Raw genomic sequence first — 19,587 nt, forward strand, 5'->3', positions numbered from 1 at the left:
AGTGGATCAGTGATGGTTTGGTGGGGCATATCCATAGAGAGACCTCTACATGCTAGACAATGACCCCCTGACTGCCAATAGATATCAGGATGAAATCTTTGGACCCATTGTCAGACTCTACGCTGGTGCAGTAGGTCCAGGGTTCCTCCTGGTGCACGACAGTGCTACTTCTGCACTTCTCAAATTTATCCCACTGTTTTTGAGCATACTGCTCCAGCTGGCCTAGGTTTGATGGGTTTCTTCTCCACGCTGTGAGTTTCAGATCTTTCCAAAAATTTATTGGATTCAGAGTAGGACTCGTGTCAGTCCAGTGTTTACCTTTCAACCATATTTGGGTTCTTTCAGATGTATGTTTAAGGCAGGGCTTGACAAATTTGCCTGAAATCTAGGAGCCAGCTAAAAAAGTTAGGAGCCAGTTTTTTTTTTAAACTAACAACCAAGCTTTAATAAAACGGATACTAAATTTACACATAAATACGACTAGAACCCCACTCTCCTCTATAGCGCAATTGGATGGAAACAGACTGTCTGTCTTTTTCCATCCGATGCCATCTGATCTGATCCTCCGATTACCGCTCCATAGAGGAGAATGAGGGGTCCGATCAGGTCTGTCTGAAAAACTGACAGGCGGACCCGATCAGACAGCCCGTGTGAAAGGGGCCTTCGGCTGTATATATAATATAAACATTCTTTTTTTTTTCAATTCTTATTAAAAATAAGAATTGAAAAAAAAAAAAAAAAAGTTTTATTTTTTTTTTTTTTAATAATTAAAAAAAAGAAAAAAATGTATTTTATTTTTTTTTAATTTAAAAAATAAATTAATAATAATAACCACACTCCCTGTCCACTTACCTTTAAGCAAAGGTAACTGGACAGAGAGATGAAGCCTGCAAAAACTTCCCATCTCCTTCCAAAGAGCAGATGAGAAGGAAGGCATTGAGAACATGCATTACTCCCGGCCACCACAAGAGGGCGCCAGTTCCCCTAGCCTCTCATCTAACAGAAGAAGGCCGAAAAGCCGGGGCCTCAATTTATGGACGGCGTGGAAGTCCGTGCACTCGGGAAAGAAGGTGGGGGCGCAAAAGGGACAGGACAGCTCCTGCAGGGCCCCCCAGGCGCCAGGTCGCTAATTCTAGTCGCAAATGCGACCTGGCGCCCGGGGTTTGTCGAGGCCTGGTTTAAGGTCATTACCCATGACCTAGGACTGAGACACTTACTGTGTATCACTTCAGAATTCCTACATAATCTTTTGATTTCATTATGCCCTGCACAGATTCAAGGCACCCAGTTCTAGAGGCGGCAAAGCAACTCTATAAACTAGTAGCTCCTTCATGTTTCACAGTGGGGATGATGTTCTCTAATAACGATGTGTTTCTGCTGTGACTTGACCAAAAGCTCCAAGGCTGTCTCGTATGTCCAAAGGACATACTACCAGGAGGACTGTGGCTTGTTAACTTTTCTGGCTTTTTTGGTGTTCTAAGACTTGATTTTTTTTTTTTTACTTCGGAGGTCATTTAGGATCAGTTTTGATGTTTTTTACCTTGGTTATTTCTCCACCATATTACCCTTCTGTTCAATATGGGGTCAATTTAACACCTAAGTAAGTACTTTTATCCATTCCCAGTGACTCGTGAAGTTAAAGACACCTGTGATACTAATTAAAAAGAATAGTCTGTTTAAGGGATCACTTAAACCTGTAATAATATCTTCCAGAGGGGATACCTATAATTGTGGTAGTAAACTCTGTTCTGCCAATTGTACCTACAGGTAAGCCTATAATAAAGGCTTACCTGTAGGTATTGCCAGTATCTCCTAACCTTGCTCTGTTTAGGAGACATGCAGAGTGCATGCAGACGGTAATGTCACTTCAGAGCCCATACTGCAAACAGCTGCTCTTGCAGGCATGCGCAGGAGTGATGTCATCGCTTCCCTGGCCACTCATGTAGCCAAAGCCCGGGAAAATGGAAGCCCTCTCAGCAGTGACAGTGCGGCGCTGGAGAGGGCTTCCTTTTGAGGTAAGTCTCCCATAATGTGATGTGTGTATGTGGATGCATACTAGCACATTATGTCATTGCCTTGCAGGTTATTTTTTTCCTCAACTTCAGTTTACTACCGCTTTAAGTTGCTGCAGTTCTCTCTTTTTTTACAAGGGTAATTTAAGTATTAAAGCAAAAGCAAAGTGTCTGCTCTGTGGACTATGTGTAAAGATGGTAGGTGTCATTACCTTGTGTCAGTTTCAAGCTTTTTCATGGCAAATCAAAAATAGTGAAGCCTCATGCTGCTTTTAAATGCTGACCCTGTGAAGAGGTGATGGAACTCAAGGGGGGAGAGAGACAAAATCATAGAGCAGTATCCGGGATTCGCAAGTTATTTTATGACAAATTGGAATTCTGTGGCGAAAGGGTGGAGGAAAACCATTACTTTTGGCCTTGACTGTACATTTCCAGTATTTTAAATTGTACCTGTTGCCTAAAGTAAGCGATGGCAGCCACTTTGTATGTTTGTGTGCTGGATTGGGGTTAGTTATTACAAACTTTATTGATCCAACTGAGATTATTAGGGATTTGGTTTAGGCTGCTCTTGGTCCCATCAGTTAGTCTGCACAGCCTTGGGTATGATATAAGCGTAAAAGATGAAGAGCACCAAGTGTAGCGTCATAAGAAGTTTGGAGTTTGTATCACTTTTTTTTTTTTAAATGTGCCAAGACGGGGAATAAAAAAATGTAGAAATTTTTTTGACTCTTCACTTGACGCTCTGCATCTTTTGCTCTTGTGATTATGTTGAGACCTTTCTATGTACAGTGCACCTTGGTTCTGGAAAGGCTAAAGTGTTATCTAGCCAACAAAGTTGCTGTCTTCGCTTTATACAAGGTAGTAGGTAATCTTGACGCTGCCAAACATTTGCCCGCTCCATAACTTCCCGTTTTGTCCATGGTGTTTGGAAATTTGACATCGTCTTAATGGTTTTTACCACTTGTTTGTAGAATTTCAAAATTAGACAGCTGGCCCTATTGATGGGTCTGTAGTTTGTGTTTTTTGTACAGCTTAAAGCTAAAGGCAAGCTGAATGCTACCGCCTAAGTCTTGGTATGTTTCATGTTATCTCAATGTAGATTTAAGACCTTTAGAAGGAGATTTTGCTTTCTCTAGGACTTTTCTTTTTTCGCAACAAACCTAAACAACAAATAAAATCTCATCTCTCTTCACTGAGCGCCTATAATTAGGGTGAAGGGTCTTCTCACTAACACATCTTGGTGGCTTATGTTGCATGGTGTCATTTTTAGCATGGTGTACATCTAATATTTCACTGAGTGTCACATCTGTGGGCTTTTCCTACCAGCGTTTAAAAAGGTTTCAGCAGTTCAGGCTAAATTCTTCAGCTTCTGGCTCTGCTCTGGTCCGTCTCTTCCGATTAATTCCTTTGTCTGCATGCTTGTTGTGACTTTATTGCATGCCCAAAGCTCTGTATTATGTTTTATTACTTTTGCGTTTTTCTTTTATTCTCCTATTTTGCTGCATTTTTTTATATTAGTGCTTTACCTTTATTTGCTGTTTGTATGTGATAAACTAATCTTTTTGCATACAGTAGAAATTCTTCTAACAGAAGGTAAATCAAAACTATTTTGTGTTTTCCCCTCCTTGCATGCTCTTTAGGAGGACCTTCTCTTCCTTTAAACTCATCCCGGTGTTTGATTTTGCCCAAAAAATTGTTTTGTTTTGGAAAACAATCTTGAACAATGACGTCTCTACTCTGCTGCCGCCTCCCTTTGCTCTTTGTCACTGGTTGTTCTTAGATTTTAGATTGATTTTTCACCCCCTTCCTGTAGATTCTCCTGATTTTTTTTATTTTTTTACCCTATCCTTTGTTTTGTTTTCCTACAAAACAATCTCTAGATGATTTGAACCAGCCTCCAAATTGTATGCCTCCATCTAAGAAATTAGGTAGCAGCAATAAGAGACAAGAAGTTTTGTTATGGTCCAGCTTGTCCAGAGGTGTGACACTCAGCCTTGTCAGATGAGAGTGTTACTAATGTTAGTGTTTAATCAATTTCTTTAAGAATGAGTTGGCAGATCCCTCGTCAGAAGCTTGGCAGAGGCTCCATAAAGTCAACGAGGACCTTCAGAGCGAACTGGAGGCACAATATAAACGTCAGGAGGTGCTCAGTCATCAGCTACAAAATCTTAAGCATAGCTATGGCGAAGCAAGGGACACCATCAGGCATCATGAGGCCGAAATATTGAGTTTGCAGGCCCGACTCAACAGTGCTTCAGCTGAGCTATCCATTAAAGAGCAAGCTTTGGCTAAACTAAAAGGAGATTTGAAACTGGAGAAGGAGAGGATCGAAGAAATGCAGGAAGAGTGGAAGAACAGTGAGATTGCACTTGGCTTCCAGCTTAAAGCCAGCCAGCAAAAGTTGAAAGAAGTAGAATCTTCGCTTTTGCAGAAAAGTCAGAAACTACGGGAGCTTGAAATGGAGCAAGCCTTGCAAAAGGACTACCAAAAGGGGTCCCAAAGGCTGCAAGACAAACTTGTGGGTTTGCAAGCTCAGCTGGAAACCAGTGAAAAAACTCGTATGCTTATTGAAGAACGGCTTCAGATGAATTATGAGGAAGTGCTTGGTAGTTATGAGAAAGAAAAACAGCAATTGATACTCAGTCTAAAAGAGACAGAAGATCGACTCGAAGAATATGAGAATATGTTGCAGGAGAAGGAACAGCTGATGGAGGTTTTACAGAAAGAGAAGCTGAATGCCAATACAGAGGCCAGCATTTTAGTTCACCACCTTGAAGAACAATTGGCAGAAAGAGAGAATACTATTCACAGGCTTGAAGAACACATTAAAGAGCTAGAGGGGGAACGGGATCAGCTTAAGTCAGCTTTTGAAGAAATAGCTCATCAGTCAGTTTTTTCTGATATTTCAAGCTTAGAAGCCAGGCTTATGCTGCAAGAGACAGAATGCAGCCAGCTGAGAAATTTATTGGAGGAATCGAGAACCGAGCTTTTAAAGGTCCAAGAGTGTCTCAGGGTAAAGGATGAAGAAATGTACAATGTCTGTGAAGCACAGCGAAAGGTCTTAGAAAAGAAAGACCAAGATATTAATGAAGCCATTATTAAAATGGCAGCTTTGGGGAGCAGTTTGGAAGAAACTGAAACAAAACTAAAAGCTAAGGAAGAAACCTTGAAAACCCTTTACAATTTGAATTCTGAGCCTCAAGCAAAAGAAATAGAGAATGTTTACATCCAGTTGGAATCTGCAAAGCGACGTATTGCTGAGTTGGAGCAGAGCCTTCAAGCTGAAGGTGGAGATGTATTTGGTGAATTGGCTAGAAGAGACAGTGACATGGAAGTTGGGCAAGAGGGGCTACAGTCAAAAATATTCAAAGTGGACCAAAATGTGTGCTTTGGAAAAGAACAGGACATAGGAGCCAAAAGACAAAGAATACGGTTCTCCAGCATCCAGTGCCAGAAGTACGCTCATGCCGACTCTTCTGATAAGACTTGGACAAGTAGCACATCCTCTGACATGAGCCAGGAGCAGTCGGTTTCTGAAGAAAGCACTCCTGAGGTTTCTTCGCAGTACCAGCCTTTGGTGGCTAGTGATGTAGAAAGCTTTATGTCTATCATCCGCTCTCTAGAGACCAAACTTTACATAACAGAGGAAAAACTGAAGGATGTTACTCTTCAACTGGAAAATGAGAAAAGTAATCATCAGGAAACCTTATTGGGACTTCACAATCAATGGGCAAAGGCTGAGGCCAGTCTTAAAGAACAACTTCAGTCTAGCATTACTCAGGTTAATTCTATGGCTATGCAGATAGAAGAACTAGAGAGGGAGAAGCATAATGGGTACCTCAAAAAAGTTAAAAAAGAATGTTTTTGCTGCTTGGAGGCATGTCAGAATATGCTTAAAGAACTACATAATGTAGATACTGTGCAGTTAAACTCTTCCATGCTTTGCAGACTTCGGACATCTTTGTCAAACACAATTCATTCTTTAGAACAAAGTTTTATAAGTCAATCTTCCAAAGCTGGCTGTTCAGATTTTGCCTGTGATAATAGTGATTCCTCCTCGGAAGCGCCTTGTGAAGATCTCGTTCAAATGGTTTTAGAAAGAATTCGTTTTCAAGAAAACTTAATATGTAGAATGGCAGAATCGTTTAAAAACATGTCTGACCAGTCTGTGCATGATTCTGTACACAGTGCTGAAATGACTACCGACATTTTTCTGGTTGAAATGTTTGCTAAAAAAGTGAGGCTAGAGAGAGATTTTTGGGATAGGGTAGATAAGCTTGGAAGAGTTATTGTGGGAAATACACAGCAACTGGCTCCTGAGGAGCCCACATTAAGTTCTTATTCAGACTTGTCCCAAACGCTGGCCGATAATACAGTACTTAAAGCTGAGCTTAACTTGGCCATTCATAAGACAAAGGCATACTGTGAGTGCATTAGGCCAAATGAACTTGGTCTTCAAGAAGCCAAGGCTGAACTCAGTGTTGTCCCTGAACCATGCAGTTCTAAAAACTCAGACCTAACTTTTCAAGAATATCTTTCTCGCTGTTTAAAGGAAAATGCAGAACAACTGAGGAGAATTTCTTCTGCCCTCATGTCTATGCCACAGGCTGATTTTGAAGTAGCGGTAAAAGACCTTATGCAAACTACCCAGCAGCTCTCTAGCTGTATTCAGACATGTAACTTGCCACCGATTCTTGTACAGGATGCTGTTGTGCAAGCTCAGTTGTGTTATATTGCATGTAAAACACGTCTTGAATATGAAAGGGAGGCCACAAGGAGCAGGGAGGCTCTGTGTCACATTCATTCGGAAGCCTTGGCCAAAGTCCATCAACAGTACCAAGAGATACTACAGAAAAAAGAAAGTGAGCTGTCTGATGTCCTGGAAAGAGAAAAGACCATGTCTAACACTGTAACTGCTCAAGCCAAGGACACAGAGAGGTTGATAGTGGAAGCTGAAGCTAAATTCAAAGATACCTTGTCACAGCTTGACATTAATTACAAGAAGGAGATCCAGAACCTTGCGGAACGGTGGGCAGAAAGGGAGAGACTCCTGAAAGCAGAGCATGCTGACATTGCGGCGAAACTGCATTCTTCTGAACAGGAGATGGAAAAAGTAGAGCGGTTTCACAGAGAACAATTAAGAAATGTAGAGCAGCAGTTCCAAGACCAGATTCAAGAGCTTCAAGTTTTCCACCAAAATGAAATAAGAACTATGGAGGAACAATATACTCGTAGTATCCACCAGCTGCAAGATACGCTGGACAGTTATCAGAAAGAGCACTCGTATACACAATCAGCTGGAGACTCCACTTTTCTCACAATTGAAGTTGATGGCGCACTAAGCCACACAGACTCCATGACAATTCTTCGAGGGCGTGTTCTAGAACTGGAAGCTAAGATGAACCTGATGCGGGAAGAGCTTGAACAGAAAAATCCTGAAGAAAACACGTCTTCAATAAAAGAGAAATACCAGGCTGACTTTGAAAATTTGAAGGTCCTGTCCAAGTACAATACTATCTTAATCCTTTTTAAGTCTATTTTCTGTTAAATTTTACATGTGCCTTTGTGACCTGTCTTCAAGCTCGTATGTTTTCTTTATACGCAGTACCAAGTATCGAAGTAGAACCCCCACATTTTTTATTGATAGGATAACTGAATGCTTGAGTACATTTCTAGGCAATATTCTGATTTTTGTATCCTTTTTTGGACAAAATGCCTAGTACATGCCCTAATATATAAAAATACAGAGGCAAAATAGGAAAGTTTTATTAACGCAAATGTGTTTCAGATCTGTAGTTTGCATGTGCCTTTTGCTTGCAGATAGGTTATCATTAATCTTGGCTCTATTTTGCAACCAAAGTGACAATTGTTTTGCTTTGATAATGCAGCCAAATAACGACTGTCCGCCTCTTTTCTCTGTTGTGCCACAACTGCTAACACTTATGTAGCAATAAAATTCATTTTTGGAACTTATAATTCCAAGGAGCACTTTTTAAATGTGCAGATTTTTAAATTCATTTTTTCTTATTTATTTTGTTCAATAGCTCTCCATAGAGCGTTCTCTGCAACTCATTTAGCAAGCAAATTGAATACAAATCACAGATCTGTCTCAAAATTGCATGAAAAATAGAATGCGAAACAGGATAAGACCTGCAAACAAAGTGACAGTTTGTTCAGAAGGGTATTTCTTTAACCTATTATGTTAGACCAAGGGGTGCCCAACCGGTGGCCCGCGACCTCCTGCTGTGGGATGGCGAGTCGGCAGCTTAGATCACGGATTGCCAACCCGCCTTCTAAGGGCATCAGTGTTGTGGATTGAGACAGCGCTAGAGGAAGCAAGCAGCTGCAGAGGGAACAGGAGCTGAATTAACCAATGCTTCCTCTATATTGTTCCTGCTCCTGTCTGAGGTGGAGTGATACCGAGCGCACTCAGTCTGGGACAGGTACAGCTGCAGCACATCAGTGTGAAAGCAGCCTTATAGGGGGCTCAGGACAGTAAGGGCTTGTTTACATTTGCAGTTTGGAGGTTGGTAAAAGATAACTGTTAATTATGGCCTGTGACCGGTTACCAAATCACTTAAAGCGGAGTTCCACCCAAAAATGGAACTTCCGCTTTAGGTGGTTCTAACCCCCTGACATGCCACATTTGGCATGTCATTTTTTTTTTTTGGGGGGGGGGGGGGGAGCGGTTACCTAGTTTTGACAGGTACCCACTCCCACTTTCGCTCGGAGCGCCGCGGCGCCCTGAGCGGAAGTTCTCCTCTCCCCCTCCCTCCCTGCAATCTTCTGGGACATGTCAGAGGTCCCAGAAGATTGCCGGCCAATCACGGCGCGTAGCGCAACTCGCGCATGCGCTGTGCATACCCGGCTGTGAAGCCGCAAACTGTCACAGCCGGGTGCCCACACCAGTGATGCTGGCGCCGCAGAGAAGAAGAACGAGGCTTCAGGCGGCCGCATTGCTGGACCGTTGGACAGGTGAGTGTGTGAGGCTGGAACTCCGCTTTAAGTTGGCCCTCGCTCTTCAAAAGGTTGAGCACCCCTGTGTTAGATGTCAGTTGTACTGTAGTACAGACAAATTATATTAATCCTAGTAAATCGCTAAACTGTTGGCTTCCTATATATCAGTGACAGGTACACTTGAAGAAAAGAATTCAAAATTCTGTTGTAAAGATGCACATGGTTTTTAACCACTTGCCTTCCAAGCCAATTCTGACACTTCTCTGCTACATGTAAAAATCATAATTTCCCTTTCGCGACAGACACGGCTTCATATCTTTATTGACTGTTGGGTTATGCTTCCCCCTACAGGAGTAGAATACTAGGCGGGAAAAAAATTTACTACGCCTCAAGGGCAGTCCTAGGGGGTATACTCCCCCTTCCTGGTATAGGATCTCCGTTTTTTCCGGCCTAGTCAGGAGTAAGGACCTAGCTCCTTGCTGGGATCTAGGTCCTAGTATCTTTTTTTTCCTTTTTAAACTGAACTTTTTTCCTTTTGGCTGTTTTTCTTTCTACAATCAAGTCTGTTTCAGTGAGAACTACAATCAACTGTCGGACTGCGTGACGCACTAGATATCCTAGATCCTTACGGTCTCCCCAGTTTGGCCAGCGAGCGTGTGCAGACCGCAGCTCTGTGCTAGGTCGGTCACGACATAGCCCCACTGGACGGGGGCTGGCCGGCGAGGAAACGCCTCTCGAGGGCGCACACAACCGGGTCGTAGCATATATCTGGCCCGCAGCACCCCCCCATTCTAAGATGGGGAGGTGATCTGCCCGGAGTGGTGCCTGCCCGGTTCCGAAGGTGTGGTGAGTAGTGTTCCCCCTCTCCTCAGGAAAATCGGGATGGACACGGGCCCCTCCCAAGGTTGGTCAGCCCCTCATGTGCCCTTCCTACCCTAATGGCACCCTTTCCTAATTAGTAGGTTCACCTGCTCTAGCTACTCCCCCAGCCCCCATGGCTGCGGTGGCTAAGCTGATGAGTGTGGGGTGTGTAAGAACTGTGGCTGGAGGGGGGTCCCTAGCTAGGTCCCCCCTTGCTGGATGACCTACCTGATGGGTCCCTGGGGTCCAGGGAGTCACACGCTCGCCGCATGGCGCCGCCATTTACCCATAGCTGCTCATGGGAGCTCAGTGGCCATGTCTGTGTAGCCCGGCAGCCAAGTTTTAGTAGTTTCCTATTAAAGTCTATGGGCGGGCATTTTCTTGTAGCCTATAGAAGCAGTGCTTGGTGGTGGGCCTCTAGCAGTGGTAGGACCGTTTTCTCTTCCTCACTAACCGGCGTGGAACAAGCAGGTTGGCGCTTTCTTTCCCCCTACTAAAGCGGTGGTGGTGAGTCCCTGGGGCTATAATTCCTTCCTCCTCCTGCTATAGCAGCGCTGTTTGGTGCCCTGGGAACTGTAGTGCCATCGTTACTGCTGTGGTTGGTTTTCACAGCGTTTTCTTAGCTTTTTTGTGCAAACACTGCTGGTGGTCCCCAGGTTACTATGGAGCCCCCAGAGCATGTGTCACCAACTGACCCACTCTGAGGCTGCGGGGCCCTCTGGGTCTCAGCCTGCCGTGGCATGCCATGAGGGCAGTCATTGGTGTCAAAAGTGGATATGGCTCTTCAAAAGAGACATGGTAAAAAGCACCCTCTGCCTTCACCTGCTTCCTCTGCGTCTTCAGGTTCTGAGGCTTGGATTTGAGTCAACCCATGGGGTCTTCGTCCACGCACTTTAAGTGCTCAGACAGTGAGGATGAGTCCTCTTCCACTACATCTGCGCAAGAGAAAGCGCTTGTGGAGGCACTGATTGTATCGGAGCGGGGAAACTCTGAAAATGGAGGACGCGGCTAATGCAGCATCAGCTATGCCCGTGCAGTTTGGTACCTGCAGACCTTCCAAAGCGACTAAGGTATTCCCCCCTTTCCCGCCTATTTCAACAAAATTGTCGATAGTCAGTGGGTTGGGATACCTAAGCATTTAGCTAGGAGGTATCCTTTTGAGGAGTCCCTTTTTAAAGAAACTGACAGTCCCACTGGTGGTGGATTCTCAGGTTTCCAGATTAAATAAGGTCACTCTGCTACCAGTGGAAGACGCTCTGTCCTTTAAATACCCTGTAGACAGGAAGACTGAATCGCTGGTCCACCATCTTTTCACTGTGGTAGGTTCAATTTTGAGGCAGGTGTTCGCCATTACCTTGGTCTCTCAGACCTTCACAGAATGGGCAAAGCTTCTGCGCCAGGATTTGTAAGGGGTTCAGCATTCCCCTGAGCTGGCAGAATTGGCGAAAACAAGTGGCTACAGTATATCTGTGATGCCTCTCTGGATGTGGCCCCATTAGCCTGCAGGGCATCTGTGACTGCAGTGACCCATCGCCGAATGGTTTGGCTGAATTTCTGGTGTGCAGACCAGGCTTCCAAAATGGTGTGGACAGATCTTCCCATTGTGGGGGGATCGTTTGTTTGGAGCTTCTATGGAGGAGATCATAAAAGCACCCTACTTCCGCAGATCACAAAAAGCAGAAACCTTTGCCGCAAACGTGGTCCTGTCTTCTCAGCCCACAAGCGCCCATTTTGTCCCGCGGGGTGGCAGGACAAGGGTTCTAAATTCTCCCATACATTCTCAGGAGGTTCCAAGAGCCCCTGCGTTGGTAAATCAAAAGCGGGTTCCACTGGCCTTGCAGACAAGTCCTCCTCTGCCTGAAGGGGCGCCCTCACCCGTACATGGGGTGGGGGGAACGTCTTAGCTTCTTTCCGGACCCATGGACCTCCTTCATTCAAGATAAATGGATCCATGAGTTGATCCGGTCTGGTTACAAGATCGAGTTTTGGTCCGTGCCTCGGGCAAGGTTCTGTCCTTCCAACCTGCGCCTGTCCCCGGATCGGCTACAGGAACTTCTCGGGGCGGTTTAGGATTTGCTCTCACAAGGAGTCATTGTACCAGTTCCAGAGTCAGAACGTTTTTAGGGGTTTTATTCAAACCTATTTACTGTTCCCAGGAAGGAAGGCAAGGTCAGTCCAATCTTGGACCTCAAGGCCCTGAACCACTTTGTGCAAGTTCAGAAATTAAGAATGGAGTCCATTCGCACAGTAGTGGCATCCCTTCTTCAAAGGGATTTTCTGGCCTCTATCAATATCAAGGACGCTTACCTTCATATCCCAATATACGCCGGGCACCAACGTTTTCTTTGCTTTGCCGTAGGTGGGGAGCACTATCAATTTGTGGCGTTACCCTTTGGTCTCGCGTCAGCTCCTCCGGTGTTCACAAAAGTGTGTTAGCCTTGCTCAGGCAGAGGGGGAATCGCTGTACTGGGGTACCTGGACGATCCCCTTCTGTCCTACGGAATGATTTGGACATCACTATGCAAGCTCTGCAAGAGTTCGGCTGGATGCTGAATTTTCAAAAATCAGCTGACTCCATCCAGCAGATTGGACTACCTGGGCCTGACTCTGGACTCAGCCCTGGCTTGGGTGTTCCTTCCAGAAACAAAACTGCTGAAGTTGCAGCATGCAGTTAGGCTCCTGTTATCTAACTGCTGGTCATCTCTCAGGACTTGCATGGAAGTGCTGGGTTTGATGGTCTCCACCTTCGAGGCGGTTCAGTTTGCTCAGTTTCATACTAGACCTCTGCAAAAGGAGATTTTGGCCAAATGGAACAAGAATCCTCGCTGGACAATCTGTTCCTGTTGGGCTGGAGTACGAGGGAATCCTTGCTGTGGTGGCTCTGTTCCCTGGCGCTTTGGCTCGGAAAGTCCTTTCTTCCCCTGTACTGCACGGTGGTTTCCACGGACGCAGTCTGTCTGGGTGGGGAGGTGTCTTGGGCACGAAATCGGCCCAGGGAGTTTGGTCTCGAGAGGAGGAGTTCAGCCTGCCGATCAATATCCTGGAAATTCGGGCGATCAGGCATTGCCTGTCTCAGTGGATGGATCGTCTGCAGGGGTGTCCGGTAAGAATTCAATCAGACAACGCGACTGCTGTGGCATATGTCAATCATTAAGGGGGCACAAAGAGTGCTCTTGTGGCCAAAGAAATGGCCAGCATTCTAAAGTGGGCAGAACTATATGTTCCAGCCCTCTCTGCTGTGCACATTACAGGAGTGGAAAATTGGCTGGCAGACTACCTCAGTCGGCAGGCTCAGAGTCCGGGCGAATGGTATCTTCACCCAGAGTGGTTTCAACAACTGGATCTCCAGTGAGGGACTCCCAATGTGCACCTACTTGCTTCTCCCCTCAACCAGAAGATTCAGAGGTTTGTGGCAAGGTCTCGAGATCCTCTGGCAGACACCGCAGATGCTCTGGTGGCCCCTTGGGGCCAGTATCTTCTCATATATGCCTTTCCTCTGTTACAGCTTCTGCCGAGACTTCTGCGCAGAATCTAGGCAGAAGGGATTTCAGTTATTCTGGTGGCCCCGGACTGGCCTTGACGGTCCTGGTACGCGGGCCTGATAAGACTGGTCGCAGATGCTCCTTTGCGGCTCCCTCTAAGGCAAGATCGTTTGACTCGAGGACCGATCTTCCATCCTGCTTTACAGTCGCCGGCTTTAACGGCCTGGTTATTGAAAGCCAGGTACTGAAGCACAGAGGGTTGTCTGATTCGGTGATTCCTACTCTGTTTCGAGCTAGAAAATCTACTTCTCTGGGGATTTACCATTGAGTTTAGAAGGCGTACAAGAACTTGGTGTGAGTCTCGAAGGGTTTCCCCCCGTTCTTTTTCGCTATCACGTCTGCTGGATTTTCTACAAAGTGGTGTAGATTAGCGTTTGGCTCTGGGCACCATCAAGATCCAGATTTCAGCCTGTTGGCCACAAATTCCTTGGTGCACACCTTTTTGCAGTGGGTTCGCCATTTGGCTCCTCCGGTAAGGTCCCCGGTACCTCCGTGGGATTTTAATCTGGTGCTGTTGGTTCTTCAAAAACCGCAGTTTGAAAATATTTGTGAGGTTCCTCTGCCTACTCTATCACAGAAGGTGGCTATTACTTCTGCAAGCAGGGTTTCAGAACTGGCTGCGTTGTTCTGTTGGTCATCTTACTTGGTGGTTCACAGGGACAAAGTGGTTCTCCATCCCTGTCATTTTGTTCATCTCAGGTTTCAATTTGAATTAGGACATTGTGTTACCTTCATTGTGTCCTAAGCCAAAACATCCAAACAAAATTGCCTTGCATTCCCTGGATGTGGTTCGGGCCATCAGGGTTTACTTGGCAGCAACTGAGTCAATTCACAAATCAGATTCCTTATTTGTCCTTACGGATTGTTCTTGTAAGGGGCAGGCTGCATCTGCTGCGACCATTTCCAGATGGATCAGGCAGACGGTGGTGCAGGCCTATTCCATCAAGGGTCAGTTTCCTCGTTTCCCTGTTAAGCGCATTCTACGAGGGTGCTTAGTGCCTCCTGGGCCTTCCGTCATCAGATGTCAGTGGTCCAGGTTTGCAAGGTGGCCACCTGGTCGTCTGTGCACACATTCACAAAGTTTTAGAAGGTGAATTTCCTGGCCTCTGCGGATGCTGCTTTTGGCCGCAGTGTTTTACAGGCCGCTGTTGCAGAGGCTACGACCTCTTGAGGGTGTGTTTTTTTCCTGGTAGGTGAGCTCCAGTTGTTCATGGTTGAGCTCTTTGGTTACATGGTTGGCTACGTTTAGCCCTTTTGGGAATTCAGTTTTTTTTTTGCTGTGTTTTCCCACCCCTCATGATGACACTGCTTTGGGATGTCCCAAGGTCAATGAAGATATGAAGCTGTGTCTGTCAATGCACAAAAGAGAAAACTGGATTTTTGTCTTACCGTAGAATCTTTTTCTCTGATGTTCATTGACAGACACAGCACCCACCCCTGTGGAGTTGGGTTATGTATTCTTCTGACACTGCTTGTTACTAAACAGAGATCCTATAGCAGGAAGTGGGAGTATACCCCCTAGGACTGCCCTAGAGCCGTAGTCCATTTTTTTTTGTAGGGGGCAGCATAACCCAATGGTCAAGTAAGATATGAACCTATGTTCGTCAATGAACATCAAAGAAAAGGATTTTAAGACAAAAATCCATTTTTTTTTTTGTTTTTGCTAGAAAATTACGCGGAACCCCCCAAACATTATAAATATTTTTTAGCAGAGACCCTAAGAAATAAAATGAGGGTTGTTGCAACTTTTTCTGTCACACGGTTTTTGCACAACAATTTTTCGAACGTGATTTTTTTGGAAAAAAAAAACACTTTCATGAATTTAAAAAAAAAAAAAACACTAAAGTTAGCCTGATTTTTTTTTTTTTTTTTTTTTTTAATGTGGAAGATGATGTTACGCCGAGTAAATAGATACCCAACGTCATGCTTTAAAATTGAGCACACTCCTGGTATGGTGCCAAACTTCGGTACTTAGAAATTTCCATAGGCTACGCTTTACCATTTTTTACAGGTTACCAGTTTAGAGTTACAGAGGAGGTCTACTGCCAGAAATATTGCTATCATTCTAATGTTCGCGGCGATGCCTCACATGTGTGGTTTGAAGGTCCTTTACATATGCAGGCACAACCTAAGTATGCGCTTGCTTCTGTGTGTGAGCACACAGAAGCAAGAGCATACTTGAGTTGCGCCGGCATATGTAAATTTTTTTATTTTATTTTATGCATATTTTTTTATTTTTACTCTTTTTCTTAAATGGTTTACTTTTTGATCACTTTTATTTCTATTACAAGAAATGTAAACATGACAGGACCTCTTTATGGAGGACACATCATCTCTCCTTTAGGCTGGAAAGTTTGGGATTAAAAAAAAAAAAAAAAAAAAATCAATCTCAGGCTTTCTAAAAAAAAAAAACAAAAAAAAAAACCAGCAGCAGTGTTTACATCTAGATTTTGCTGCGATTTTTACTGTGATTTTGACACAATTTTACTGCGATTTTGAAGCAACCTTAACTTGCTTATGGTGTGCTTTTCATAGGTCATGTAACTCAAAAAAATGCATCAAAAATGCAACACAGGTTCCTGCGTTTTCAATGCATTTCAGTGGGAAGGTGTGTTTTTGGTGCAGTTTGCCAAATGTGCACCAAAAATGCAGCAAGCAGGATTTTTAACACCACTTCAAAAGGTGCAGATAATGATTGACAATAAATTATTTTTTATTGAAATTCATGATCTAAATTAAAAAGTCCAATATGATAGTTTTTTATAAAAAAATATATATATATTTTTTTTAAAAACGTCCGTTTCGGTTTTCGGCCAAGTGCATCCTGAATTTTCAATTTCAGCACCAAAATTTTTATTTCAGTGCACCACTATCGCTCACAATTTTTTTTTCTGATTCAGCAAAGATTCATCGGGGATATCCGTTATTACTTGGTGCCATCCAGCAAGCTTAACCAGTTCTGGACCACCCCACGCAAATATACTGCGGCTGAGCGACCCTCCTGCGCGAAATGATATACCTGTATGTCGTTTTGTGCCCTGGGTCTGGGGCGCGTGCGCTGCCGGTGACCCATTCCTGCTGTGATTGGACACATCAGGAGCCAATCAGCGGGTCCAGCAGACCCAATGTTCACCGGCAGCCCGCGATCATTCTTGTGAGCGGCAAAACGGCAGTCTGTCTATGTAAACGAGGCAGACCCCTGTTCTATGAGAGGGGAAAATGGAGTCTCGTGTTCCTACTTAGGTTCCATGTCTTCCCTCCCCCAGTCAAAGCACCTCCCCCACAGTTAGAAAGCACTCCAAGGGAACACAGGGAATAAAATAACCCCTCAGTTAATGTTTATTTTTTGTAGCAAGTAGGAAAGTAATTTTACTTTTGCATGTGTCACTGGCCAACTTTTCCCTGACTTTTTCCAGCCATTTATCTCCTTTTCATGTCAAATAATCCGCTCAAAAATGATTGATTTTCTGAGAATAATATATTGTATAGCTTTAGGAGATATGGAGGAGTAGATGTTTAGTTTCTCACGTAGAAGGAAAATTTAGTGTATAGTTTAGTGGGAGAGAATGTAGACCCTTCCTGTGTTCTAAAGCGTTAATGAACTTCACATCAGATAGCTGGAAGGAGTGATGAGAGTATGTATCCACTGCTTTCTACACAATAGAGGGCCTGGCCCCTTGCTGACTTATCAGAAATGACAAAGGCTATGATTGGTCCAATCACACTCCAGACACATTCTTTCAACCCCATTCTAATGCCTGTTGCATCAAGTGAAATTTATAGGGTCCATGCCTCGTAAATGTTTGGTAATCTTGTATTCTTACTGGGTATACACAAGTCTTTGTGACAATTACCTAAAAAATTTCAATATTTTTGACAAGACTTTTCACACTTTTTACTCTCTTGCTGTTTCAAACTTTGATCTTTGTACCTTGCATCTGGACTTTTAAAAGCTTCTATTGGTCATCTGTATATGTGGGAGTGCATTTCGTAGTCCTGTTTTATGAATATTAATGCAAATTTGGTAAGGCTAGCCATACTTGATAAACAGCGTGGTTGGAGGGATCTCCCCTGCTGGCTATTGTGTTCTGACACCCGGCAGCTGTGATTGTTTAAAATACCAAATAGTATCAGCTGATTGGATGCAGTCACTGTTTGGCTGACAATTTTCTGCCTGGCTCCTTTGATTTTTCAGTTGAAGTTTGTCCGGGTAGGTGGTGCTGACAGGGCCACCCATGGCCATAATTAGAGTCATGTATGGCAGGTTTTAGCGTCCCACAATTATTCTTGATTTTCAGTCAATTAGAACTTCACCCCAAGACTTGCAATGATGGAGTGCAGCAGGGAAGCAGTCATGATTTTCAGAGACAAGGTTTTAACCTCTTGAACACCCACTGATCATATACATTGATCCATTTACACCCATATGTAAAATTAACAAGATTCTAGTCTTTGTTAATAAGCACAAGCTGTCTTTTTGTGTCATATTAATATAAATGTACTTTTAAAGAAGATGAAAATACCTTTTGCTAGACCAGACTTTTTTTTTTTTAGCTTTTTCCTCAGAGGATCCATTGAAATAACTTTCTCATGGAACCCTTCTAAAAATTATTATATCTATAGCTCATGATTGCTATCATCGAGTTGTAGTATAATAAAGAATGTACCATACTAGATGTATTTGATTCACTGATATTTTTTTAACACCCCAAGCTGTAAAGGACAATTTTTTTTTTAGTAATTATAAAGTTAAATGACAAAAAAGAAGTGAAAACTGTAGTGTTGTGACATTATGGTCAGTGGAGAGGGGCCGCCTTGCATTAGTGGTCGGTGGAGAAGGCCCCATCACATTGGTGGCTTGTGGAAAGGGGCCACCTTATATGGAAGATCTGTGGAGAGAGCAACCATATATGGGTGGGGTCAGTAAGAGAGGGCCACCTTACATGGAAGATCTGTGGAGAGAGCCACCATATATGGGTGGTCAGTAAGAGAGGGCCACCTTACATGGATGGTCTGTGGAGTGGGGCCTGCTTACATTTGTGGTCAGTGAGAGAGGGCCACCTTACATTGGTGTTCGGTGGAGAGGGGCCACCTAAGGTTGGTGTTCGGTGGAGAGGGGCCACCTTACGTTGGTGTTTGGTGGAGAGGGGCCACCTTACGTTGGTGTTTGGTGGAGAGGGGCCACCTTACGTTGGTGTTCGGTGGAGAGGGGCCACCTTACGTTGGTGTTCGGTGGAGAGGGGCCACCTTACGTTGGTGTTCGGTAGAGAGGGGCCACCTCACGTTGGTGTTCGGTGGAGAGGGGCCACCTTACATTGGTGTTCGGTGGAGAGGGGCCACCTTACGTTGGTGTTCGGTGGAGAGGGGCCACCTTATGTTGGTGAGGCACTTCTTGAAGACAGCTAAAAAGATCATTGGTGTCTCTGACAAGTATTAGTACCAGAACAATTCAGGCAGAGTCAGGCCTGCATACCACTGCTAGGGGAACCCTAGTCTTCCATAGAACCTCTGCTTCAGGACTTTCTAAACTTTCATGCCCTGTTCACAATATTTTTCCTTATGAGGCTTAATGTCTAAAACATCAAAAGACAAGTTTTGTGCCAATATTTTCAGTGGCACTAATCCTGTTTCAGCCTTTTCTCCGTGCAGCTCTATGCCAACTGACTATAACAGGACTGATGCTCAATTCATTTTCACAACCCTTTAACTGCACATGCGCAGGCCTAAAATGTGGTAGTGGACTGAATTAATCTGGTGGTGCGTGACTGTTATTTTTTTTTTTTTTTCATTTTCATCCAGAATTGATGTTCCTATTTTAAATATCAATATTTAGAAGATACCCACTGAAATATTGGACCTCCTGGCTTGTGATTCTCCATTTCTGTCTATCCAATTTGTTTAAAAAATAAATTCTGAATTGGCTGAACATTTTCTCCCCTTAAAAATAAAGGAAGAAACAGACATTTCTCCTAACCCCTTTTAGTGGTAGTATATTAGGAGTTATTGGTTCGCCAAGCTTTTTAAATATTTTGGAAGACAAATAGTTAATTTCCATTTCCATTAAACCATTACCAGCTCCACGAGCTGCGTCTCCGAGCCAAGACTTCGTTTATGTTTTCCGTCTCCCCAGACCTCATCAGCTGTTTTTTATCTTTGAAATCTTGGGTTTATTCTGCGGAAAAATAATAGTGACGTCCCTAATGCACTTTACGACC

General features: G+C 44.1%; 1 protein-coding gene across 6 annotated transcripts in view; it reads left to right on the forward strand.

Moving 5' to 3' along the window:
• The window catches only part of MPRIP (myosin phosphatase Rho interacting protein), a 312,245-nt gene that overhangs the window by 262,909 nt on the left and 29,749 nt on the right, over nt 1-19,587 (forward strand). For 5 of the 6 annotated variants that reach the window (XM_082259996.1, XM_082259997.1, XM_082259998.1 and 2 more), the window contains one exon: nt 4,057-7,506. The exons of the other annotated variant lie outside the window; for it this stretch is intronic. In XM_082259996.1, coding sequence (XP_082116122.1) covers nt 4,057-7,506 — 3,450 coding nt within the window. The remainder of the gene's footprint in view (nt 1-4,056; nt 7,507-19,587) is intronic. 6 annotated transcript variants of the gene reach the window in all.

This window comes from Pelophylax lessonae (genome assembly GCF_965119305.1).
Source record: "Pelophylax lessonae genome assembly, chromosome: 6".
Lineage (NCBI taxonomy): Eukaryota > Metazoa > Chordata > Amphibia > Anura > Ranidae > Pelophylax > Pelophylax lessonae.